Source organism: Camelus bactrianus, chromosome 5 (assembly GCF_048773025.1).
Source record: "Camelus bactrianus isolate YW-2024 breed Bactrian camel chromosome 5, ASM4877302v1, whole genome shotgun sequence".
In the NCBI taxonomy this organism is placed as follows: Eukaryota; Metazoa; Chordata; class Mammalia; order Artiodactyla; family Camelidae; genus Camelus; species Camelus bactrianus.
Window position 1 is genome coordinate 58619697 of NC_133543.1, and position 26006 is coordinate 58645702.

The 26006-nt window shown below is 39.9% G+C and overlaps 1 protein-coding gene and 1 pseudogene across 4 annotated transcripts in view; both read right to left on the reverse strand.

Annotated features, from left to right (window-relative positions):
- The window catches only part of TTN (titin), a 269061-nt gene that overhangs the window by 207344 nt on the left and 35711 nt on the right, over window positions 1-26006 (reverse strand). For 3 of the 4 annotated variants that reach the window (XM_074363962.1, XM_074363965.1, XM_074363963.1), the window contains 11 exons: window positions 25495-25758; window positions 25140-25400; window positions 24754-25014; window positions 24103-24363; window positions 23444-23585; window positions 23189-23354; window positions 21715-21946; window positions 19908-20192; window positions 19547-19672; window positions 14297-14485; window positions 8987-9043 (listed from right to left, as the gene is read on the reverse strand). In XM_074363962.1, the coding sequence (XP_074220063.1) occupies window positions 8987-9043; window positions 14297-14485; window positions 19547-19672; window positions 19908-20192; window positions 21715-21946; window positions 23189-23354; window positions 23444-23585; window positions 24103-24363; window positions 24754-25014; window positions 25140-25400; window positions 25495-25758 (2244 nt within the window). Of the gene's footprint in view, window positions 1-1190; window positions 7910-8986; window positions 9044-14296; window positions 14486-19546; window positions 19673-19907; window positions 20193-21714; window positions 21947-23188; window positions 23355-23443; window positions 23586-24102; window positions 24364-24753; window positions 25015-25139; window positions 25401-25494; window positions 25759-26006 lie in introns of those variants that run through there. The other variant, XM_074363964.1, reaches the window with a different exon arrangement.
- LOC141577778 (uncharacterized) lies at window positions 9236-12927 on the reverse strand (annotated as a pseudogene).

Here is a 26006-nt window from a genome sequence, read left to right on the forward strand (position 1 = left end):
CATCTATTACAAAACTAAACTTTATTCTAAATTATATTTTAAAAAGTTACCACTGTCATGGCACAGAATCACAGAGTTGAATGATCACCTCTAGTCTTTTGGTCTCACCCCTCATTTTTAGATTAAAAAAAAAACTGAATTTCTTTATACTTATTACATCTTCCATGAGAAAATTTAGTTCACTAATACATAAGTACAATTTAAGGATCTTGTGAATTTACTATAATTATAATTTTGAAAAACAAAAAGAGTCACTTTAGAAACATATATACATCTTAAATTTAAAAGCTTACTGATTTCTAGTTAGTTTTAAAAGTGAAATTCAGTGAAAATGACAGGAAAGCTTACTATCTTGTTACTTGTATATAATTGGAAATACTAGTTACCATATCCCCTCGATACTAAGATATCCTGCCTTCTTTTTCTAAAGATTCTGAAATTGGACTGCAGTTTAAAATCTATATATAAATGTAACACAGCAGTTTCTTTCCCCCCCAGGCTAGTATCAAATTAATGCTGCATTTTACACTTAGTGCTATCTCAAAAATTGAGAAAATGGGGTATTTCCAAAAGTGGAAAGATTTAAAAAATTTTTTAAATTTATTTATTTATTTTGTTGGGGAGGTAATTAGACTTTCGTTTGTTTGTTTATTTTAATGAAAGTACTGAGGATTGAACACAGGACCTCGTGCATGCTAAGCATACATTCTACTACTGAACTATACCCTCCCCACCAAAAGTGGAAAGATCTTTATTTGCAAATTCTGCAAATGTCTAAACTCCACCCACAAAGAGAGCATCATTGGTCCCTTCAAAACCAGCAAGAGTTAAAACACTTAAGAGGGATATTAATAATGAAAATATTTTTAAAACAGCCAAAAAATATTAAGATTGCAATGTAAAACAGCTTATAGCAGTAGCTACCAATTGCGCAAAGCTGGTTTCTGTTGTTGTTTGGTTTATTGGAAGTCCAAGTAAATAAGCATGGATTTAGATGCAAAAGAGTTATCATTTCAAAAATGACTCAAAGCAGAAAGATTTTACCTTACCAATTTGTCTGTGTGGTCATCTGACATGGTCTTCCATTTCACATTTTACTTTGCCTATATAGTTTATCTGCTACAACAGAATGCATCCTGCTAAAACACTTCATGGAGGAGGAAGGAGGAGAAAGCAGAAATACAGACAAGTAGGTAGCCAAGGAGACGTTTAATTGTATTTGATGATTCACAGCAGAATTGACACAGGTGATGATTCCACAGTTTAGATGACAGAATATTTACATGTATTACGAACAAGAGATTTCCACATAAAGAAACTATTTTCCCAGGGGGTTTTTCAATGTGACGTGTTTAAACAAAGTAGACCTATTTGGAAATTATTATATTTGGAAAATGTGAGAGCACTCAGATTGATTCTCATCATTCCACAGGCACTAACAGCTTGCACCAGGAACTTTAAGTCAGGGTGAGCACTGCGCAGGTCTCCGCCATTCCTGACTTGTTTGTCGCTACACACCTGTACTCACCTTCATCATCTTTCACTAAGCTTGTAATGAACAGGTTGTGGAACCCTATGCCACTTTCCTCCGCACTGAACCTTGATCCTTGTACCAGTTTCCCATCTTTGTACCAGTAAACCGTAGGCCTCGGAGAGCCACGGACTAAACACTGGAAATACGCTGCTGTTCCTAATGGTGCACAACAGTCAGAAATTCCTTTGATAAACCTGGGAGGTCCCTCCACCACCTGAAATTCAAAAAAGCTGTCTGCATATTTGCTCTTTAAGACTAATTCTTCCTTCAAACTGCTTAAAGTCACTTTACTTTTCTTTGACATCAGAGCAAACATCTCAGAATCTCCCATGGTGAGGAATCCCCGACAGATTGCCTCCCCTACACAATTCACAGCTCTGCACCTGTATGTTGCACTGTCAGAAAGACAGACGTTGCGAATTTTAAGGGTATGACTTCCATTCTCCTCACTCATTGCATATTTAATGTCATCTGGCTCAATACACATATATTCTTTATACCATTTAACTTCAGGAGTAGGGACCCCTATGACTGAACATTTGAACACAGCATCTGAATTTTCTGGAATTCTAAAATCACAAATAGGCATTATAAAGCGAGGAGGCATTTCGAATACTTCTAAGTCAATTTTTAAGTCTTTGTCTTCTTCCTCACTTGACGCCATAGCTGGACCTGCTAAGTTCAATGGAAGAACATCTAGACTCACAATCATGCTTTTATGATCGGGAGTAAATTCGGGAACTGTGACTATCTTCACTTGCTTCTCAAATTCTTTAACGTCTTTTTCACTCAATTCAACTTCTAGGACAATTTCTTGAGGAGAGGGTGTCCTTGATGATGCAGTGTTTTCCAAATCAAACTCCATGACATGCTGATGTGTTACTGGAGGTGGGAGTGCCACTGCTCTTTCTTTCGGGGGCACTACATCAACATTCGCAAAGCTCTTTGCTTCCCCTATGATGTTTACAGCATGGCACATATACTCTCCCCCATCTCCTTTTTGAATGTTAGCAATTTCCAAAGAACACACATTCCCCACCCTTTCTATTTTGATCCTCTCATCTGGCTCGAGCAAAGATTTATTTCGATACCATTTCACACCAGGAACTGGAAGGCCCTCAACTTCAACAATGAAGCCCAAGGTTGTGTTTTCATAGATCTTCCGTTTTGTCAGAGGTTCGATAAAAGATGGAGGCATTTCATTGTCTTTTGGTTCAATGGCTTCACTGGGCGTGCCAAATGAATCCGAACGCCACATTTCATAAGCTGAGCTTCTTTCTTCTGTAGGTGTCTGGAAATGCTCACTTGATGGACTGTCCTCCCTTTCTATTTTTGATGGGTACCTTTTAAAGTTTCCAGCAAGGTTTTGTCCTCCAGTAGGAATAGAGTATCTTTCAACTGTTTCTCCTCCTAAAAGTGTAGAATCTCTCTCTAGTGTCTCCCCTGGGGGTGTGGAATATCTCTCTAGCGTCTCTCCTGGGGGTGTGGAATATCTCTCTAGCGTCTCTCCTGGGGGTGTGGAATATCTCTCTAGCGTCTCTCCTGGGGGTGTGGAGTATCTCTCTAGAGTCTCTCCTAGGGGTGTGGAATATCTTTCCAGTGTCTCTCCCGCAGGTGTGGAATATCTTTCTGCCACCTCACCTTCGGAAGGTGTCGAGTACCTTTCAGCAGCCTCCTCTAAAGGTGTGGTTCTTTCAATAGTCTCACCTCCCACATTTGTTGAGGGTTTTTTAGTTGTATCTGAAGGAGTAAAATATAAATCAGGAGATTTTGGAGTTTCAAAATGTTCAACAGAGGATGGTGGGGTGTAAAACTGATCTAGCTCAGAAATGTCTTCACTGCTTGTACTTGCCACATCAATTGAAACATCAGATTCCGGAGAAAAAGGGCGACCTAGTGATTCCTGTTGTTGGTTGTAATACTCATACACAGTGTTGAAAGTTACTTCTTCAACCTCCATTGATGTGATCAATTCACTCTGGACAAGTTCTGCCTTGGGTTTGGTGCCTCTAGTCTCAGGAACTTCATGCTTTCCAGCAGTAAGTAAGTATTGTGTTAGGGAGGGCTCAGATTCCGTTACTTCCATTGTATGTGCCTCATCCAATTTAGGAAGATTTTCAGAAGAACCAGTTTCTATCTTTTCTCTTTCCATAGTGAAGAAAGAGGTTTCATTTTGAACTTGAACTTCCTTGTAACATTTTTCTTCTCCATAGGCATCCGTTTTTTCACTTATTTGTTCACTCGGCTTCTGCTGTTCCTCAGTCATCGAGAATGGAGAGCACTGACTCAGGGAGACTTTGCTGTGGAGCGTGTCTGCTTCCTGAACTTCACCTACGTGGTCTCCCCAGATTCCAGTGACATAGCCCTGAGTCCCTTGATCCTGCTTTTGAAATGATGCCAACTCTGGTTCCAAAGTATTTTCTTTCTCCATTTCACAAACCTCCAAAAGCTTTTCCTCACTTGCTGCTTTTTTCAAATGTGAAATGAAACTTCCATCTCCATTTTTCTCAGATATATCTGTTTCTCCTCCATCTGCAGAAGAGGTCTGAAGTTGGGCACGTGATTCACTACGGATCTCCTCTGAAAAAGTTTTAAGAGACACAGTATTTAAAATTTCTAAATTTTGTTTCTGTATCTGTTGGACTTCTTTCTCCAAATCAAAGGCATTTTCATCACTACCACTTTTCTCCGTCATGATCCTATCTGAAAACTCCTTACTGCAAGAAATCTCTGGCTCAGCAAATATGTTACTTGGCACTCTTTGAGAGGTATTCTGTGTATCGGACGGTAATGCTTCAGTGCTAACAACTTCCTCTTTATATGGTGTTTCCTGCTGATGCCTAGTTTCTGGCTCTTGAAACTCCTTAGCAGGATCTCCTAAATGAGAATACATTTGTTTTAGCACAAATACAATGTTCTCAGCATCTGTTGTTTCAGAAGCAGGATGCTGAGTTTTCAAATAAGCTTCCTCTGGTTGATCACTATCTAATTCTTGAAATTTTGTATCTGCATTTTCTATTTGAGCATCATGGTGCTTTAGGTCAATTGTAACAGGTGCTTCCTGTTCAGCTCTTTCAGAAACTGCAGATTGATCTAGAAGACCTATTTCCCTCTGTTGTTCCCTCTCTTGTACTTCAAATTCCTTATGAGTCTGAGAAGAAAGCAGTCTTAAATTCATCACAACATTAGATGAATCTGGTTCAGCGTTTGGAGACACTTCCTCTGCCTGATACATATTTGTGTCTAGGTTACTCAATCTTGATTCATTTTGCTTTAATGAAAAGTCTTTGTCATCGAGCTTCTTTGGAGGAGGATTCACAAATGATTTCTTGGTAGGTCTTTTTTCTAGAAATCCTTTTTCCACGTGTTGTAATTTTTCAAATGCAATGATTCTATGCTTCACCTTCTTTCCTGGGTAGTATCTCTCCTCACCAAAAGGCTCTTCATATACAATGATGGATGATTCTTTGGTATTGTAAGTATCAGAGGTTCTCTCAGGAGGGATATTCGACAAATAGTCACTTTGGGCATATTCTTGCACACTTCCCCTTTCTGGTTCACTGAGTTCTCCAAAATCATTTCTAACCTCTTTCCTAATTTTAACTTCACCAAAATCATCAAGAAATGGATAAACAGTCCCCTCTGCTTGGTATAGTTTTGATTTTTCATTGACATGTTCCTCTTTCTCTTCATCCTGACATCGTATGAGTTCAGCTCTGACAGGTTTGTTGATTCTTACAGATCTAGAGACACCTTGCACAAATCGGGGAAGTTTTTCTCTGGAAGATGTACAAGAAACTGGACCTTTCTGGTCTATCTGTTCAACTGTCTCAAGGCTTTGAAAATATTCTCTTACGGAATATTCTTTTATATTGGACTGTGGAGTAAAAGGACCAGCTGGATAATCATAAAAATGTGCTCTTACAGATTCTCCTGGAATTTGTTGATCTTCAGAATACCTGGCAGAAATTCTACCCATATTTTCTAATTGACTATATTCCCTGTGAGTGACAGGGTCCACTGTTAGCTCTGAAACACTCTCAACTGTTCCAGAATTGTTTTCAGCAACACACTTATATTTTCCAGAATCTTGAGAATGAACGTCATGAATATATAACCTGTGGCTGCAATTAACTTCTTCAAACTGAAACTTCTGGTTCTGCTTTAAAAGGACTCCATTTTGAAACCACGTCACGACTGGTTTAGGCTCACCGGACAGTAAACACTCAAGGACTATGGACTCTCCTTCTCTACACCTGGCATGCTTTGGCATTTCTTGTAACAGTTCTGGCGGCTCATTAGTAATGTCAGACGAAAATATAAACTTGTGTTTTGGTGACTGAGGTGTTGCCTTAGGCGCCACCTCCTCGAGTTGAAATAATTCTCTTGACTCTTTATCTTGTTCTGGGGTAGGAGTAGCTGCTGTTATCTGAATTTCTACTGGAAATGAAAGCAATTCTACATCTGCAGAGAGAGGAGCTGGTGGGTTAGTCCTTAACACATCCTCTTGTCTCAAGGATGGATGAATGCTTTTTGCTTGATCAAATACCAACATCAGCTCTTCTTCCTCATCAGTGTAGTCATGCAACACGGGGACTCTACGTGCTCCGACATCATGCCTTTGTTTTGCTTTCACTACAAGTGTACCAGCTGTCTTTACTGTTCCATATTGGTTAAACAGCACACAGGTAATAGAACCTTCATTTTGAGGAAGAACGGAAGAAAACGTTAAAGTGGAATAGTTCTCGAAGGTATGAGTGATAAAGCCTCGATTACGTGGGACTGGTACATCATTGTTATACCATGTCACTATGGGTGGGGGATAGCCTTGAAAATGACACACAAATTCGCAACTGTCACCTTCATAAACCTCTTGAGATTCAATTTCTTGAAGAAATGAAGGTGGGCAACGTTGAGGACGGTTTTGGAAAGAACTTTCAAAAAATCTTGTGGTTTTGTCTTCCTGTTCAGTTATGAATTCGTCAACTTTTGTGGAAATGGGGTGTTCCAATTCTCTCAAATCATCTTGTCTAATTCTTTCACTATCTAGCTCTTCATTTTCTTTAATAGTTATGATTGTATCAAAAGAGTCACTGGTATATGGCATAATAACTTGAGGCACCTTTTCTGGGGTCTCATATATTTCCTCGTTCTGACTTACATCCATGAGATCTTTAGATGGCCCTACAATGTCAGTTTTGGTCATCACTTCATCAAGTTGTTCTCTTGCTTGGATATTCTCATTTACTGGACTCTTACCATATAAATGGCCTGTTGATAGGTCTTCTCTTAGAAATGCCTCATGGCTCATTCTCATTTCAGTCTGTAGAATTTCCTCATCAACAGTGGTCTGAAAGCTGGTGGGAGGTTCTCCAGAGTCTACATTTTGACCCATTAGATTAGGCAGGATGTGTGGATCTTGGACAACACCTTCAGCTGAACTATCTGCCTTGTCATTATCATCAGCTAGATCAGCTACAGACCTGCTTTGTATTTCCTCTCTAGAGAACACCATGTCCGTACCACTATCTTCACTTCTCAGAGTTCTTGAGCTTATTTCAGATGACATCTCCAACAGAGATAATTTCCTTTTCTCCATTAAAATTTTTCTAGCCTCCCGTAAACGTTGCAACTTCATTTTGGTCTCCTCGTCCAGGAAACTTTCACCCACATTCAGCCATCCCCTTATGTCAGATTTACTTTCTAAATATTCTTCACCACACATTAAGGTTGTTCTCTTGCCAGGACTTACTGTCTTAAAGTGTATAGTTCGCCTTATTCCCTGCTGCTCCACGTCTCGTTTCTTGTTAAAGGGAGAGCCAGTAAACCTCAGGTCAACCGTTATCCTATCTTCTCTACTTTCAGCCAAAGCCTCCATGTTTTCATGTGTCTGTTCTGCCCTTTTCAGAAATTCTAAATATTTCTCATCTTGCCCTCTCTGAATAACAAGCAACGAGGCAGTTGATTCAGCAGACCCTTCACTATTAATTGCTAATAATCTGTAACTTCCAGAATCTCTATCTTGGACCCTTTTCACCTCTAAGCTAGAAGAGTGATGATGTAAATCACTCTCTGTTTTTATAACCCGACGAAGGCCTGCTGGGATAGGTCGATTGTTATGAAACCAAGTCATTTCTGGAGTTGGACAGGCAATTAATCTACATGTAAAGACAACAGGTTCGCCCTCTAAAACATATTTAAACGTAAGTTTTTGGGTAAAAGAAGGCTTGAAATATTCAGGCCAGGAGCTTGTAGATGATATTCTACTCGCATATCTTTTAGCAGCCATGGAGCTGTGGTCTAGATGTTCAGAATCTGAGAAGGCATCCCGGGCATCTCGATCTGAATGTTCAGATTCTTCCTCAGAGGACAATTCTGGAAAAAAGTTAAATTATAAAGCATTTTACTATTTTCCATAGGATTTGAAAAAGTTGAAAATAAATGAAATTGCAAAAATAGGAAATAAAATAAAGTGCATGCTACAGATTCTCACAAATCCAGAAAAAAAATTCACTCACCATATTTGTTCGAATAAACGCAACACCATGCTCTGTTTAAAAGATTCTGACACGAAAATCGTTCGTTGTCTGGTCTTTTCTTCAAACTGCTGAAATTTCTTCTTGAACAAGCAAAAATGCATTTCAAAATAACATGTTCCTGTGCATATTTGTTTTGAGAGCGGGAAAACCTTGTTCTTTTGATGGCTAAGAGGAAAATCTTACCTGACTTGCAGAGAGTGGAATAAACGCCCTTTCTGATCCTTTTGATTGTAGATTAAATTATTATATTTTTGGAGAATTAACTATTTAAAATATATATATACAAGAACTATAATCAGAAATAATCAGCTAAAATAAAATGAGAAGGCGTTTATTCGAACTAATACAGCCACAAAGTCATGATGTTATGCAAAGAAAAGCAGGCAATAAGGATCACATAAGGCAGCTATCTGCAAGCCAGTGTAAGAGACATATCAATGTTAAAATGATGTATGTGCATGAAGTGTAAACCAGAATGGGAATGTAACATTTTCACACACCCTGAAGAAAGTAGCATTTCATGACATTGCATTCTGAAAATGACAGCTAGGTTATTGTCTATTGTTCAGTTTAATTCACTGTGATTTTGAAAACAAATTCCTACTTCATGATTTCATGCAGTAAGATGACGACTTTTCCTAAGACACGCTTTTGAAAGTGGCTGCAAACACAAAGTTGAATGTGGCTGATAAATTTTACATACAAGATTTTAAATCACCATAAAATAAATTACTGGGAAATGCATGTAACCATCAGCATACTACATCAGGCATGCGACATAGTAATATATACTCGAAGAGATATATTTGTACATCTGTGTCATTTTTCTCAATGATACTAACAGAAGGCAGATCAAGGATTCTATTAATCCTTCAGAATTTCTATTTAAATCTCACATTCAGTGTAACAATACCTTTCATCTCCATCTCAATCTCCTGTCCAATCCCCTCATACAAAATCGATTCAGGGGCTAGAATGGAAAAACATATAAAGAGATTTTAATGTTTAATTCTGTATACTTTCTGCATCAATTAATGATTTATGCAATTACAATTTTCTCTTTATTATAATAATAGAAAACTACATCCCACAAATGCATCCCCCCAAATCCATGCCAAACAAATCAATGAGCTGATGAAGTACATGACAACGTTGACAGAAAGACTTTAAAACAATTTTATTTTAGGTTCTCTGTGCAATTTCCTCTTTTAGTTCTGTAATTCCCCATGCCTTTTACATGCATTGAGAAGAGCAATCCACAAACTAAAGGAACATATATTTTAAATGTCTTGACTGAAAACTTGCTAAGAGATGAAATCACGTTTAGAAGGAACATGCATTTTCTGATTCGCCACTCTTAACTGAGGGCTATTCTCAGTTTTCTCTGCAGAATTAAGAGTTTTCTGCTAGTAAATACACCCTGGATTTGAACCACCTTTAAAACTTTAAACTACACAAAGTCCAATAATAAAGAGCAAAACAAAGACTCCTCAATTCAAAATTGCTTTTATTACATAAGGAAAAGACACAGCCTTTAGACTCAATGGTCTCTGGGTGGCTTCTGGAGAAAGAGGGTGCCCGGGTACCACTCTCAGTCTCTGGTCCGCGTGACACGTCAGTGTGCTTGACGCCGTTTCTCAGTTCCTCGTGGTCTTCGACATGAAATTAACGACAAACTTGATTTTTTTTGGACAATTCTCTCTTTATTTCACAGGTTGTTTTAATTTGGGACTCTCTGAGTGTTTTAATATTTTCAGTGTCTAAATCAAGGGTAATTTTGGTAACTGCTTTGGTTTGTGATTCTTTTGCTGGGTAAGAATAAAGTTAGGAAAAGGAATGCATTCGCTGTGTTTGGAAGAGTAAAACACATGCGGAATTTAGAGAAGATGAAATGTCATTAGGATGAGAGGGGAAGCAGCATGTTAATTCCCAAACTTAAGATATGATATGTCTATGCTCAGTATGCACATAAGAACTTGACTCAAACAGACTTAGGGGATTTCACATTCCTACTTGATTTTTGTGGATAACTATGTAAAGTTATTAGCTACCCCTCCAAAAAGAGGAACAGATCAAGACTGAACTATATGAGATAATTAGACAACTGTGCCTGATCACTCTTCAAACACTTAGAAGTGGGCTTATCTTTTAACTTTCTTAAGCACAGCAGTCTGGGCTTTCCCAGGGAAAAAAACAAAGCTCATGCTCCAAGAACATTTTAATAATATAATCAGTTAGAACTGAGTGAACTGGAAATCCTGAAGCAAATCCACCCTGGAAACAGGATCATCAAGCACTGTCCTATGGCATTAGTTTCTTTAGGAAGCAAGTTGAAAGACCTCTATGTCTCTCACCTCTACAGCACAGCCAGCTCCCAATTATCTTGCTGCAGAAACTGTCACAGTTGTCACTGACATGACTTGTAGACCGCAACTCCAGACAGATAGTTACTCTGTCATTACAGCGCTAGCCAGCAGCTATGTGAAACTGAGGGTCAACTTTCTGGATGGTGGAATATTCCATCTAACATGCACAACTAGACCTCAGTCCCTGAGATATTCCTTTCCAAGGCTATGGAAATTAATCAGAAATAGCTATAGATCAAAATGTCAGATTAATAAAGAAAAAAAATCCTCCTTTGGGTGAGTGAGGATTGTAGATACATTAAGGGAATTAATGACTCTGTTTCAAAATTCAGGGCAGAGATGGCCATGCACATAGCACGGTATTGCCCCCTGCTCATCTGTAATGCCTCAAAAATAGTATGGCCAGACCAGGGAAGAACTAGAGGCCACAGCTCTCCACAGGCCCCTGGAGATGCCCAAATTCCACCAGCTTCCTTCGATAGGAGTCAGTGAAGGTCCTTTGCCTGCAGACACACAGCACAGGCTTTTAGCACCTGAAGAATACTTTTCTCATTTCATTAGTATCTAAGAAGAAAGTCCATGGATGAAAGGAAGAAGCTATCCTTTGCCCAAATTTATCCTTGCCCTTCCAGACACAGTAGTGAATCCAGCACAATAACAGCTAAAATAATGATCTTGCCCTGAGCTAACTCTACAATTCTGGGAGTATCTGAGAAAGCAGCATCATTTATTGAAAAATATCTAGAGACCACTAATTTTGGTCCAGACAGTGCCAGGCACAATAATACTAAAAAAATACACGATGAACCATAACATCTTAACCTTTTTTTGGTACAATTTCTAGGTGGCACATTTGATAAATATTAGAAGAAAAAAAAACCCAGCACCTATGAAACAAACATTAACTTTCTGATCCCAGATTTGAAAGTTGAACTTTCCTTGACTCTAGACTGGTAAGTTACATGTTCATAACAAGTTTGGCCAATGACTTGGCTGACTTTCATAAGTCATTTGTGAATACAGTGCTAATTTAAGGATGTTCTAATTAATATATTCATTGATTGTATTTGCATGTTGGAAAGGCTGCATAAAGCGATGAGGATGAAATGAAGCAAGTCACAGCTAAAAATCAAATAACCACCTTCTACTCTCAGTACTGCTGATGTGGTCTCCTCTCCATACTCATTGTGTACAAGGCAGCTGTACAATCCTTGGTCCACCAGCTGAATATTACTCATAGTAAGAAACTGAGTATTTCCATTTTGTGACTGCTTTGCTCTCCTAGATTCCTCTATCTTTACACGTTCATGAGTCCAGGTTGCATCAATGGAAGATTTATCTTCTAAAACACAGAGCAACTGAGCTGTGTCGCTGCACTCTACAGAGAGGTCCTGAAGATGCAGGAGAATCTTCGGCATGTCACCCATCAGTTCTTCAATATGTTTCTCAGCTAACTCAGTGCTTTCTGCAGTTTGTGAAAGGGATCCAGTACGGTGCAGGTTGACATCTCGAACGGATGCAGCTGTGTAGGTGGAACTTTGTGATACTTTCCAAAACCTGAAATTCACATTCATATGATGATCCTTGAAATGACTTAATTTCCTTTTGGGATATTTTGCTCTCCTGCTTTGTGAAAGAATCTGCCCTGCCTAGGACTTGGTGGATCTCTTACATCTTCCCCAGAACTCTGCCTAGCTAGGGCTTGCACTGTGTAATCAAGTGACAAGAAAAAGAAAAGAATTGTAAGACCTCAGCCTTGTCACTTGGCTAGGTTAGTCACATAAAATGGCATGGAAGATGAAGATGAAAGACATCATCGTCACTTGGAGGCAGCAGGCCAGACGCAGTGTGCTCTAGGATGTCAGGCTCACACAGAAGAAAGTTCATTCCCAGTGATCCAGTGATGAATGGATGATGAAGTCTCATGAGGATGCCACACAGTATCTGGTTCCTTCCTTCTGTTGTCATTGCAGCTATCCAGAGTGACATAGCCTCTCTCTCTCTTTTTTTTCCTGACTCTCTTTGGGATACCATTTGTTCTCCCTCCATATTGTTATAAACAATACGTAGCAAGTCGATCATTAATGACGCAATGATGAGATGTTGTTTAGAAAAGAAAAAATGTCAAGCAAAAGTAGACACCTAACAAAGAATGACTAGTGTAATGCATGGGACGCATACTCCAGTGAGATTTAAAGTACATCGGTTAAATCTTAGTTAAGGACTTAGGGGGACCTGGGTGTTACTTTATTAGTAAACTATGGACTGACTGCAATATGCATGAGACACACAGCAGACTCTCATTAGTAACAGTGGAGCAGGAGGGATGCAGCACATCAAAGTCTTTGAGGCAAGCTGGGCTTTCTTTACCTTTCGGAGTCACTGCGAGCGTAGCTGCACAAGTGGCTTCCCCAGCACTATTGGCGGCTTTGCAAGAGTACTGCCCGGCATGCTCCGAGTAAGCATCGACTAGAAGCATTAAAGCCATGCCTGTGGACTCCTCAAAATGGAACACTACATCTTTTGTTGGTAGCATTGGCTGCTGGTTATAAAACCACTGGATTTCTGGCTTGGGAATGCCAGAAACCCTTGCATGAAATCTGACTGTCTCCCCGCTGTGCACCCTGAGGCTTGCGAGAGGCTGAATGAAGACAGGCTTTTGGCCAAGGGCCTCCTTCTTAAATGAAACTGATGAAGAGACATGCCATTGAGAGTTTGATGTAACTTCTTCAAGTTTGCTAAATCCTGAAAAGAAGCATGCCAATCTTTAATGTCTTGCCAGGCACCGAAACCAGAACTCACTGGGAGTTGTCTACAGACCCACTGCAAATTTCAATGGTGGACTAGAAATCCAGTCCAATCCTAATGCCTTGTCAGTGTATGCCATTATTGACTCAAAGTCACACAAGTGTCCTTCCATTTGCCAAACATGCTGAGACATAAACAGTCTAAGAAACTTCACCACATTCTTCTTGAAGGCAGTAATGGAGTATGCAATTCAGTTTAGGTATTCTTGCTTTCTGCTGTTATTTTTCCCCCTCTGGTTGTAAAACCAGCTTTTCTTTTTTGTAGACCACATTAAATCAATTAATTATTTAACCAGAAAACATCTGGTTATTGTAACAAGTGTTTAAAATCAAGGAAAAAAGCCAAAGTTGCCCTAAATCTTCATGTATTTGTATATGTTTAATACTACAGAGATTAAATTAGCTTAGGAAACATAGTCTTACTGTAGAAAAATACTATCTTATTTTGAATCAAAGTGCCCCCCACCTCCCTGATACTGAAGGAGTGTTTCTGATTGCAGTTTAAGAGCCCCAAGTAACCAATGTTAAACCATCTCACAGCTGAGCCCCTCAACCCTCAGGCAGTCTCTGAATGATGGTGAATATCCATCTGGTGAACATCCAGCTGGTGTACAGACCTGAAATCATCAACTGCAGCTTCTGTGAAATCAGAACTGTGTCAATAAAATGAGGGGATGGGAACACTCAGATTAAAAAAAAATTAATTTTCATCCCAGCCAGATGAGAAAACAAATCTACTTATTTCTTTAGCATCTTTCTCCCTGTTCTGATACATGCTGATCAGGAAGCATAGAAGCCGGTGATGAGAGCACGACATTACGAAATGTTATAGAGACCAACCAGGGCAAAAAGAAAAATGATGCTTTGTGATTCATAACGAGAAGGGTAACTGAAAAGCGGGAACATCGCATATAATGTGGAAAGAATTAATTGCATTAAAAGAGAATGGTAGGACCAATGATGATTTACATGAAATCCTTAGTGATGGTTACTGACATTATGAGATTAGATCTGTATTTAAATGTGATTCATAAAGTTGCTTTACTGTACCTTCCAGTCGCAGACTGGCTGTGCTTGATACTTGACCGACAGCATTGCTGGCAACAAAAGTATAAATTCCTTCATCTTCTGGGAAAGCTTCAGCAATTTCCAGTTGGTAAGTGTCTTCAAACTGAGTCATTCTAAAGAACCGAGATGGCTTGATTTTCTTATCTTTGCTGTACCAAGACACTTTTAGATCTGTATCACAAAAGAAAGGGATATTTAAATCACAGGAATGGGGGAGGGTAAAGCTCAGCGGTAGAATGTGTACTTAGCATGTGCAAGGTCCTGGGTTCAATCCCCAGTACTCCATTAAAAATAATAATAAGAAAGAATGGAAGAAACCTAATTACAACCAACCCCAAATTTTAAAAAAATTAAAAAGCCCACAAATAATGTTTTTAATTTTTAAAGTAAATAAATCACAGAACAAGTGGATATTTCTGTTTACCTACAAACACATTATAGACTATATTGGTGACTAATTTTATATTTATCTCAGTAACACTATACTTTTCTTTTGGGCATGCCACATCTGATCCTCTATGATTTCTTTTTATCTTTAAGAAGGAAACATGATTCTACAAAAATCCAGCTTACAGACACATTTTAAGGTTTAAAATTTTACCATTTTAGTTATATCTTTTTAAACCATTTGCATGTCATGCTATGGAAGCAGGGACAAGGTTTTGACAATGAGAAAACCTTGAGAAAAAGGCTGTCCTGAGAAACTAGTCATCATAAAAGGGCTGATCTGGGATTGTGGTTGCCTACTAGGACAGGAAGTGAGGAAAATCTCGACTCTGGGCAGAGAGAGCCATCAAAAATAGAACCGAGAAAATCAACATTTCATAAAGTTTACAAGAGACACCCATGAAGGCTGAAGAAATAAGAATCTCTATTATTTTGTTACCAAGGAGCAAGCACTGCAAAGTCTTAGCCCCACAGAAAGTAATTTTTAAAATTAAAAGGATCATGGAATTTGAGCATCTTAGATATAGTTGGTTTTTTCAAAGTAGCAGTAATAATAAATAATAATAAAACTAGTTATTTCCATACAAGGATTTGAATCATCTTAAAATGATAGAAAATAAAAACCCAAAAGCAAGGATAAAATAACATATTATTATGTTGTTATAGTTTAAGGTGATGTGCACTTTTAAAAATATTATACTTCCATTAAAGCAATGACCCTGTTGGTCAAGAATGGATTTAAATTTAGATACTTGTTTTAAAAGCTGAAATTAAAAGCCATCTTGTTTTTGGAATATACTGACACTATATTACTTCCTTATCACAATACCATCCACAGGGGTCTTCTAATAAATAGTCCAACCATCTAGTACTTGTCTGCATTTGTTAATATTGGTTTATGAAGGTTCCCCCTGCCTTTCCACTATAGTAGTCATTTACAACTACAAGTTCTCCTTTTAATTAAACAAATGTTTTTACTTCCTTAGGTAGCAAGGTAAGGTAGGAAATAAAATCCTGCCACTCTAATTTACCAGCTGTGTGACCCAATGTTTGATTTCATCTCTCTGGACCAGTCTTCTCATTTGCAAAATAAGATGCATAATAATTCATGGGCTTTTCATTGCATAAAATTGCTGTGGGAATTCAATGACATACACATAGGAAAGGGCTTTAGAAACCAGCGGCACAAATCAGTCATTAAAATGAGAAAGTCGAACATCACATGGGATCAGCAATGCCTTCAATAGTGTGCCCCAAAACAGGGCCACACACCTAATTCCCACCCCCATCCCTGCAAAACTGAAAAAACAAAACAAAACAGGGCCATAGAATATAAAGTCATATTATCACCTGGAGTGTAACAGTCATCCTACAAATATTTGGTTTGTTTGTTTCACACTCAGTGGAAAGGAAAGGATGAAGAGTTTGGTACTCTCTCTCTCTCACAAGGTTCCCCACTTATTCCTACTGACAACTTCTTCCTTTGGAGGAACTGAATGAAGCAGGAGGACCGGCATGAATTATCAATACTAAATGAGCTAAGGGGTAAGATCTGTCTTAGTAATGGACTTGGTGCTTCTGGCTGGGCTGCCACTGTCTATGTCACTGGCTTCTCATGGCTTCTGTGGGGCCGCCCCACTGCCCCTGCTCCTCACCCCACAGTTCCGTTGTATTTGGTCCCTAAATCTTGTTCGTTCTACCTCCTGGATTCTTGCACAATCTACCCGCATCTTGGACTCCCCTCGTTGTCAACACTTTCCAAGTCTATCATTATGATATGATAGCCTCTCCCTGGTCCCTTACCTCCAGTCTTAACTCCCATATCTATTGATTCCTCCTTTCACTATCAGAGCATTGCCTTTAAAAAGCAAACCTGATCATGTTACCCATGATACGGGGCTTAAAAATCTTTCAGTGGTCCCTCAAAGTAAAGAAGATAAAATCTCAAGTTTTAAGCATAGAATAGCAAACCCTTCAGTATCTGATTCTTGCCTTTTCTAGCTTCTGGCCCACCCATTACATCACTTTCTAACCATACTTAAACCACTTGTTTCCAGCACATAAAGTGTTCTTGCAAGCTTTTACGACTTTCTAAGTGTTGTTCTCTTCCTGGAGCACCACTGTGCTCGATGATCCTATTAATTCTTCAGTGTTTAGTCCATGCATCTCTCTGACTGTCTCCCAGACATACAGCACTGAGTAGGTGGGCTATTACAGCGCTTACACCTTGGGATCGAATTGCACATGTGCGTCTCCTCACCTACACGCTGACCTGCATGCAGGCAGGAGGCAGGTCCGGCATCCTCAGAACCTAGCATGATGTCTCAATAGCAGAAATACAAACGTTGGTAGAATAAAACGAAACAGATGCTTAAATGAACGATGGGCATTCCTCATTACTAAACTAGTTATTTATCATTTCACTTAGCTAGCTGTCACTCTGTAAGCCTCCAAATGATACTAACTCGTATCTGTAGCATGACCACTAGCAAAAATCTAGCGTTATTACATTTTAAAATTCTACTTTTCCAAATTGTTCTTCTACCACTAGGTGGCACGAGAGACCTTCAGTAGACACATTTTCACATGAAAGCACCACCAGATTGCTTGACCATGTTCCATGTGTTCAGCAAGTACTGAGTTCCTAAAAACATGAGACTGGGGCTTCTGAAGACTCCTATTTTTTCCCAATGCCTCTGGAGAAGGCAGAGCTATAGTTACCTTCTCAGAGCAATACCTGGTCAGAGGAAGTTGTGTAAGTATCTTCAGTCCCAGGGGCATGAAACTATGTGATTTGGTAAGCTTTTATTTTAAAAGCACATTTTATTCAACGAATTTAATTTTTATCATATAGAAAATATATTTACGAGAGCATGCTAAAACCTCCATATGTGTATAAATACTACCACACAGAGAGAGTTAATGATCTCATGAATTTATAAAGTCCATTCAAACATTTGAAGACATAAATCCCATAGAAAAGATATTTGTCTCTTTCTACCCCAACTGGAGTCTTATAGAGAGCTTCAAATGTATTTCTGTAACACCTTAAAGGCAAACTAAAAATGATTTATGAATTAAAAAGCACTGTGTAAATATAGTTAAGGCTACTACTTTAGACAATCCACGTACATGTATATTTATTTGAAAATTTTCCTGAAAAAATCCAATGAATGGATAAATTATTTATTGTGGCTTTAGTGAATTTGATGTTAAAATGCATTTTTCTTTTTAGTAGGATATTACCAAATCAGTCCTTATTTCTCAGTATTTAGTATTTCTCAAATACTGCTCTGAAGTCACAAAGTCCATAGTATTTATCCATGTTGGGCACCCAATGCCAGACTTTTATGTCTCTATATTTCCTCTTAATGGTTATAATAAAATTAGTGTACTGAGCACCAGTCACTTGCCAGCCATGCCTATAAGTGCTTTACATACTTCATATCCTTTAATTAAATCAAACCGCTCTCTTTGGTTTCTAAATCAGCATCTCCACCCAGAGGAGGAAATCATTAGGTGATAGAAGCCCAACTGAAACACTAACTTGTTTAGGAAAATGGCTCTTGGCAAAGTAGACACTGGGTCATAAACTAATGGGAGAAGCACAATAACCAAAACAAACTTATTAGGAATGCTTCAAAATGCCCACACTTTGAGAATTTCTCCTTGTGGTGGTACACAAAAGCCAAGAAAATGAGGGCATGATCTTCATTTGGGATAAAGCTGATTTACGTTGTGCCTATCTGAGGTCAGTCTACAATCATCATCAGCTTGAAATGGCTCCGAACGTTTTGTCTCATTCTACTAAGGTCAGACTCCTGGGGTGAGGGAAGGAGTGGTGGTGTTTGGGAAACGTGCACCGATAAAATCATAACAGCAAACAGACTGAGAGATGACTGTGCGCTGGGCGCTGTGCCACGGGCTGGTGCGGGGTATCTCACATAACCATGAGAATGGCCCCAAGTGACTGGTATCAGCCACTTAACAGTCATTCTTTTGTCCAATCAGCAATTACTCATTGAGTATCTACTAGGTAAGGAGCTATTCTTGGACAAGGATCCACCCTTGCTTTCATGGAGCTCTTCTTTTAGTAGCTACTGCTTTTCAGGCACCTGGTTCTCAGTATGAAGAACCCTTGCCTCATGAAATGTACATTCTAAGATTAAATGCTGTATTATCCTCACTTTATTCATGAGAGAAAGAGAACCAGAGAAATCATACATTTGCCAAAGGTCACACAGGGGAGTCAAGATTCAAATCCAACCTCTCTGATCATAATGGCCCTGCCTTTGGACTACCAGATACTGCCTTCCAAAGGAATATGCCTTTTCACACAAGAACCGTCCATAGACTGAACATCTTCCATGTAAACAGACACTTCTTTTGAAACACATGTAGATACTATTATAATTAATAATAATTGTAATATTGCCATGTTTTTTCAAGAGATAACATAAGTGCAACTATAATCATAAAAGATGGCATTTTTTTGAAGTTTAAAACATTGAAAAACACTGATCTAATTCTTTTTTAAAATTGTGGTTAAAAAAAACATATAACATAAAATTTACCACCTTAATCAATTTTTAGGTGTGCAGTCTGGTAGTGGAAAATACTGATTTAATCCTTCATTCAATAATTCAAGTAAGTCTCCTGCAGGATGCTCATTAAACTTCAAATTATGCACAAGAGATGTTTGTAAGGGAGGAAAAGGTGAGAACACCTTCTCTTCACATCATTCTTTTAAAATATTAGCAATTATACCTTTGCTTGCAAACCTACCTGTTCCAGAAACTCTGCACTGAAAATGGGCTGGCCGTCCCTCAGAAGTGACAGCATCCTGAAGTGGGGTGATGATGGCAGGAGGGTAAACTGGCATTTCCTGATCGGGAGACACAACTTCTGGAACTAAAGAAAGGGACCACAAGACTTGTCAGGATTAAATCGCCCTACAGACTGTGGAATAAACATGCCAATGTATCTGAATTTCTCTGGCAGTGGAGCATTTTCAAAATCTCAAAGTTGGGGAGCAGTCTACTTTTAGGCGCTCCACACTGTGTTTTTTTTTTTAAATGTACACAGTGAACACAAAAGCGGTTTCTTAGGTTTTATCTTAAACTGAGAGGGAGCGAGGGATTTCTACCTTCCACTGAGAGTGAGGCCGAGGTCGTGGCAACCCCGTAGTCATTCTTGGCTTCACAGGTGTAGACAGCTGCGTCCTCCGGGAAGGCTTCAATGAGCAAAAGTGTGTACTCTTGCCCATCGTGAAGGAATTTGCACTTGAAGCCAGTGGAAAGCAGCTGCTCTTCCTTGTACCAGGAAATTTTTGGCTGTGGTCTGCCGGATATCACAGCACAGAAGCGGGCAGGCTTGCCAGACTGCACAGTAACAGGCTGGAGCTCCTGCAGGATTTCGGGTGGTTCTGGGGCTGGGAGTAAAAGAAAACAAACAGCCCATGAAAAACACGAAAACACAAGAAATCACGGGAAAGTCTGCATTAACTTGTCATCAGGTAAGGTTATGTGCCCAGAAACAAAACTTTGGAACTGTGATACCTTTACTTGCCTCAGAATGCTAGAACATTCTTTGTGCTAAGAAGGAAGAAAAACCTGGAATTTTGTCCAGAAGTAGAGGATATAGCTTCAGAAAGATACTTTTGATATTTGGGGTGTGTGTGCTGAGAGTGTTGAGTTTCTCAATATAACGTGGTCACCCCTTTCCTGGTTCAGGTCTGGGTGGGGGGCAGCAATGGACAGTACCCTAAAGAATTTGAGAACAACTTCCACATGCTTCCTATTTTTAAAAGTCATCTGGGCAAATCACGTGGTGAGGTGGCTCATCCCACTCAGGTCTGTTTGTTTTGCAAGTATTTGCATACACGTCACAGTCATTTCTTGGATGAAAGGAATAAGTGAACGTCATTTTAGATCTAGTTAAAGGCAGTTAGGTAGATTTTAAAAATTCAACTTTCTTGTTATGCTAATTAAAGCATATTCTTAGTATTGTGATAAGTGAGGGGAACTGGGTGGTTCCTGGAACCAAGAAATGAGGAGAAATGACTTTTTTAAATTGAAGTACAGTTGATTTACAATGTTGTGTTAGTTTCTGCTGAGAAATGACTTCTGTGAGGCTGGTTTCTGACACGACCACGTGGAAAGAACTTTACTTCTCAGTGCCTCAGCTTTTCTACCCCTAATGTAAAAATCGAAATAACTGGGTACAGTGAGCACTGGTCTTCTAGGGGCTGAGGGAATGCTGGCAATGTGGTTCGCTTTTATGACCCCTGTGATTACTCTTAAGTGTTTCTTCATCTGTCTCAGGGGTATTTATTCAGAGACAGGACCCCAGGTCAGGACAGGGGTGAAGGCTCCATTCTTTCCGTGTACGTAGGATAGTCTCAGATTTAGACCAGCCTCAAATTCAGCTCTAAGGTTTCTGATGAGGAAAGTGGTTGGTTTACTGGCACTCCTCTGAGGACTTGGTGGCACGTGGAATCCCCCCTGAAGTCAGAGCCCCTGATTCTCGGGCTTGGAGCTCGCCTGTGGCTCTCCAGGTTCTCCCAGGCACTCCCTTATGAAGGCTGGGGACACCCCCACCACTTACAGTGCTACTAGTACCTAGGCAGTCAGGGCCAAGGGCAGAGAAGAGAACAGCTGGATGCTGTATCTAGAAACCCATTTGGGGTCCATTATAACTGACACACAGTGGATGTTTCATAGTGTTCACCAACTAAGTAACAATCTAGCCATCAGGTGCTTTCTGGAAACGACATCTTAGTCCTTTAACAGTTGCCATCCCTTTTCCATAGGTAGAATGTGAAAATAAATGTAGCTGCAAACATATGAATACTAGGGGGTCTTTAGAAATCACCTAGGAATAACCAGAACTCTAGTAAGCTGAAGGGGAGGATTTCAGATGGATGCACAAAATGTGTTAATATCTCTACCTACCGTTGACATAGAGAGTAACAGAACTTCTGTTCCTTCCTGCCACAAAGGTGTATTCACCAGCATCACTATGCCTGGTCTCAGAGATAAACATCCGGTGGATTCTTCTCTCCACCGTGTAGTGGTATCTTTCTTGAATTTGGAAATTGATTTCAATGCCATCTTTATACCAGTGGGCATCAACATCGTCTTCATTGACCTCAAACTCCACGACAGCACGCTGTTTCTCAATAACCTTTTGATGGAGCAATATAAAAAGAAAATTGAAGCCCTTGTTTCCTTTCAGTTTTAACCTGTTTATAAAACAGCTCATGGCAGGGAGTGGGACAACGGATATAGCTCAGTGGTAACCACATGCTTAGTATGTGCAAGGTCCTGGGTTCAATCTCCAGTACCTCCATTTAAAAAAAGAAAAAATAAATAAAAACAGCTCATTCGCAGAGCATGCCAAACCTACATATTATGATATAGAAAGTTGGTGGGTTACAGCACATTCTACGTTCCTGCCTATCCTTGGACAAATGGTGCCCAAACTTCTTTTGCACAGAATCATGCTTACACCTGCGCTGAGGACGGAGGCTGCCCCAAAGAGGTAATGTTTGCTTCTTAATTAATCGTAACAGAAAGACTGACACTTTACATCTGTGGGTTGTTTATCACTGACAAAGCTCTTTTAAGTTCCTATTCGGTTTGATTTCATATGATGTGAACAATAACCTTGTGGGCTAGGTGGGATTTCCTCATTTTTACAGGTGAGGAAATCAAAGTTCAGAACGGGACAATAAAGGATGGAGGACACACACAGGTTGTCTGAATTCCCACTGAAGGCTCTTTCGCCGTGGCCTAAGGTCTGTAACGCCTGGCTCTCCTTGGATGAGCAAACGATAAACATGAACCCCAGTGATGCTTCTCTTTCCATGTTGTCTCTGAGATGCCGTGTGGGAGGGCTGGCACCCACGAGGACAAGCTTTGCACGTATAGTCAGGAGCCAAGGCGTTTGCTTAGCATCCCTGCTAGGAATTCAGCTTCGCTCCAACTGGTCTTCCTTTTGGACCTCAGAGAGAGTGTTCCCAGCCAAGTCCCTGTATACCTGCCCCTGCGCAGCAGGAGGCTACTGAGAAAATGCCACCCGATTTTGAATTCCCTTCATTCTAGTTACTGTGTGAACACCACAATTTAAACCTTAGTTCTTTTTGGATTGGTGCTGCTTGGCAAGTGGCCATTTATTAGACAGTGAGGTTTCTACAGCGGCTTTAATTAAAGTATTTAGACAGCTGCTAAGGACACACTTACTCCCTACGTGAGAGAAAACTGACTAAACTGATGTCAGCACAAGAGTATGAGCCAGTAGGGATAAGCTGATTTCACTTTTAGAAGATTATAGTTGCAAAACTTCAAAGTCAAAAAAACCGAATGATAAAATTACAGATTATGAGCTATTGATGATTTCTCCAAAAATTCATCACGCAGACAGTACCTGAACCTCCTTTTTAATGCTTCGGATGCGAACGTCTCTGCCCTCTACAAAGAGGTTAGCGCTGGACATGTTGCCTCCTGCCACCACTGTGTACCGCCCGGCATCAGACATCCGGGTGGATGGGATCAGAAGGCGGTGGACATATTTCTCCTTCTGTATCTTTATTCTATGGAGGAAATGGAAACTGAGGTTTAATGTGTGATGACTCATAGGAAGCCAGGAATCACTGGGATGTGGCAAAGAAGAACGACTGACCGATCCACGAGCTGCAGCTCTTGGCCGTCTTTCATCCACTGCACAGTGATGTCAGGCTCAGAAACTTCACATTCAAACACGGCTCGCTTCTTCTCGAGAACCTTAATGTCCTTAATGTGTTTCCTAAATTCTATATGACGAGCTGGAAAACAGCATGTAAAAAAAATTAACCTTCTTAACAGCTTTGCTAAGATATCACTCACAACTATTCAGTTCACCCATTTAAAGCATACAGTTCAGTGGTTTCCAGTGCATTCAGAGTTGTGCAACCATCATCAGAATCAATTTCAAAGCATTCTCATTACCCCAAAAAGAAACCACGCACCCCTTAGTCATCACCCTCCAGACCTCTCCCATCGTCCTCCCCTCAGACTTAGGCACCGATCTGTGCCTCTATAGATTTGTGTCGCCTGAACTTTTCCTATAACCGAAATCATATGACATGAGGTCCTCTGTGACTGGCTTCTCTCACTTAGTGTACAGTTTTTTAAGGCTCATCCATGATGAGCATGTATCAATACTTTCTTTTTATTGCTGAATAATATTTCAGTGTGTGGATATATCACATTTTATTTATCCATTCTCTAGTTGATACACTCATATTTTATATAGTGTGTCTGACATTTATTTTTATAGATATGACATTTATGAAACCTTACCTTCCACATAAAGAGTGGCTGTCGAGGTAGCTTTTCCAGCCACAAAGGTGTACTCGGCAGCATCCCCAAAGTGAACATTCCTGATGTTCAGTGAGTGGGTGAGCTTTTTGGTTCTCATCTGGCACCTGTCAGTTGATTTGATTTCCACGCCATTCTTTAGCCATTTGTAAGAGATGCCTTCGTAGTTCACCGTCACCTCAAAGGTGATGGTGTCCTTTTCTTCAGCATTGATGTCCTTCAACATGGATGTAATCATGATTGCTGCAAAGGGGGGAGGAGATACACCCAAAGGGATTTTGTGTCAATATGATGTGGGTTGTAACAGGCAAAGAGTGAAAATTGGGATGTTTTTAGTACATCTGTTAAAGTGCTCACAGTTCAGAGAGATGAGCTACGGCAGTATCCAGGTACCCCCCTCTACAAGACAAGTGACACAGGAATGGAAAAGACAAGCAGTAGACACCGGAGAGTCTTTACAGAGAGCCCCTCAACGCTGCTCTAATTGAAAATTTTATCCAGATGGGGATGCTGGTCCCTATCTCAGTGTGAACACACAGTAGATGCTGCACTCGAGGTAACTGGTCAGGAAGGAGGAATGTAGGATATAGAGTAACACCGAGTCTATTGAGTGTAGTTTTGTTTTTAACTTACGGGTCACTTTCAGGGTGGCGCTGACTTGGTCATTGCCACAGACAAACGTGTATTCTGCCGAGTCCTCTGTGCTGGTGTTCATGATGATCAGCTGGTGGAGTTTTCCCTGAACCACGATCTTGAACTTTTCACTCATCTCAATCTCCACGCCGTTCTTCAGCCACATGGAAGGCACGTTGAAGTGGGAGACCTCACACTCAAAGGAGGCAGTTTTGGTCTCAGGTACCTCAATGTTTTTCATGGTTTTCGTAATATGTAGTGCTTGGGAAAATCAGAGAGCATGTCAGTTAATATATTTAATTTAAAAAAAAAAAAAGAGGAAGTGAGCAAACGAATGAAGACATGGGGATCACCTAGAAATACCACAGGGGCTGCCTCATACTTACTCTCCACAAAGAGTTTAGCTTTGCACTCCAACTGCCCCACCACGGCTGTATATTCGCCAGCATCCGAGGGAGAGATGTGCTGTAGCATCAGTTTGTGGACCTTCCTTTCTGAGACCAGCCTGTGTTTGTCACTCGGCTTAATCTCCACGTTCTTGTGGAACCATTTTACGGGGACTGTGTCATGCGAAACACTAACTTCAAAGGCAACGGTGGCATTTTCCAAGGCAGTCACATCCTTTGGCTTCTTAATGATCTTGACGGCTAATGAGGAAGGTTGAAGCAGTTTAGTGATATGCTTAACTTCAGGGTAACCGTGAGTTGGCCAACTTGGTAAAGAGTTTCTAAGTCAACTTACTCTCAACATGTAGTCTGGCACTGGCTCCCAGTCTTCCAAGCTTAAAGCCGTAAACGGATTCATCCACAACGGCACAGTTTTTAATCCTCAGAGAGTAAATGTTTCCTTTGACTGAGATGGTGTACTTTTCATTGGATTGCAGCACAACCCCATTTCTGAGCCACTGGACACCTTTTACATTAGGGTGTGTGAGCTCAACAGTGAAAACAGCATCCTGCGTCTCTGTCACCGTGAGGTTCTTCAGAGTCTTCTTAATTTTGACAGCTGAAGACAAATTTATGATCCGTTTAGAAAATAAAGATGAGACCACCAAGTAAGAGAAGTCCACAATGAGATCGTTACCTGGTCATCTTGCAGAAGAATGGTTATCAAAAAATTTACAGTTATGTAGCATCTCAAGTGTTTTTAAAAGACACTTCGAATTAACACAACATTTTAAACTGACTATACTTCAATTAAAATAAAAAACACTTTTGAGACTATTCAGGAAAACCTGGCATCCGACTTGAAAT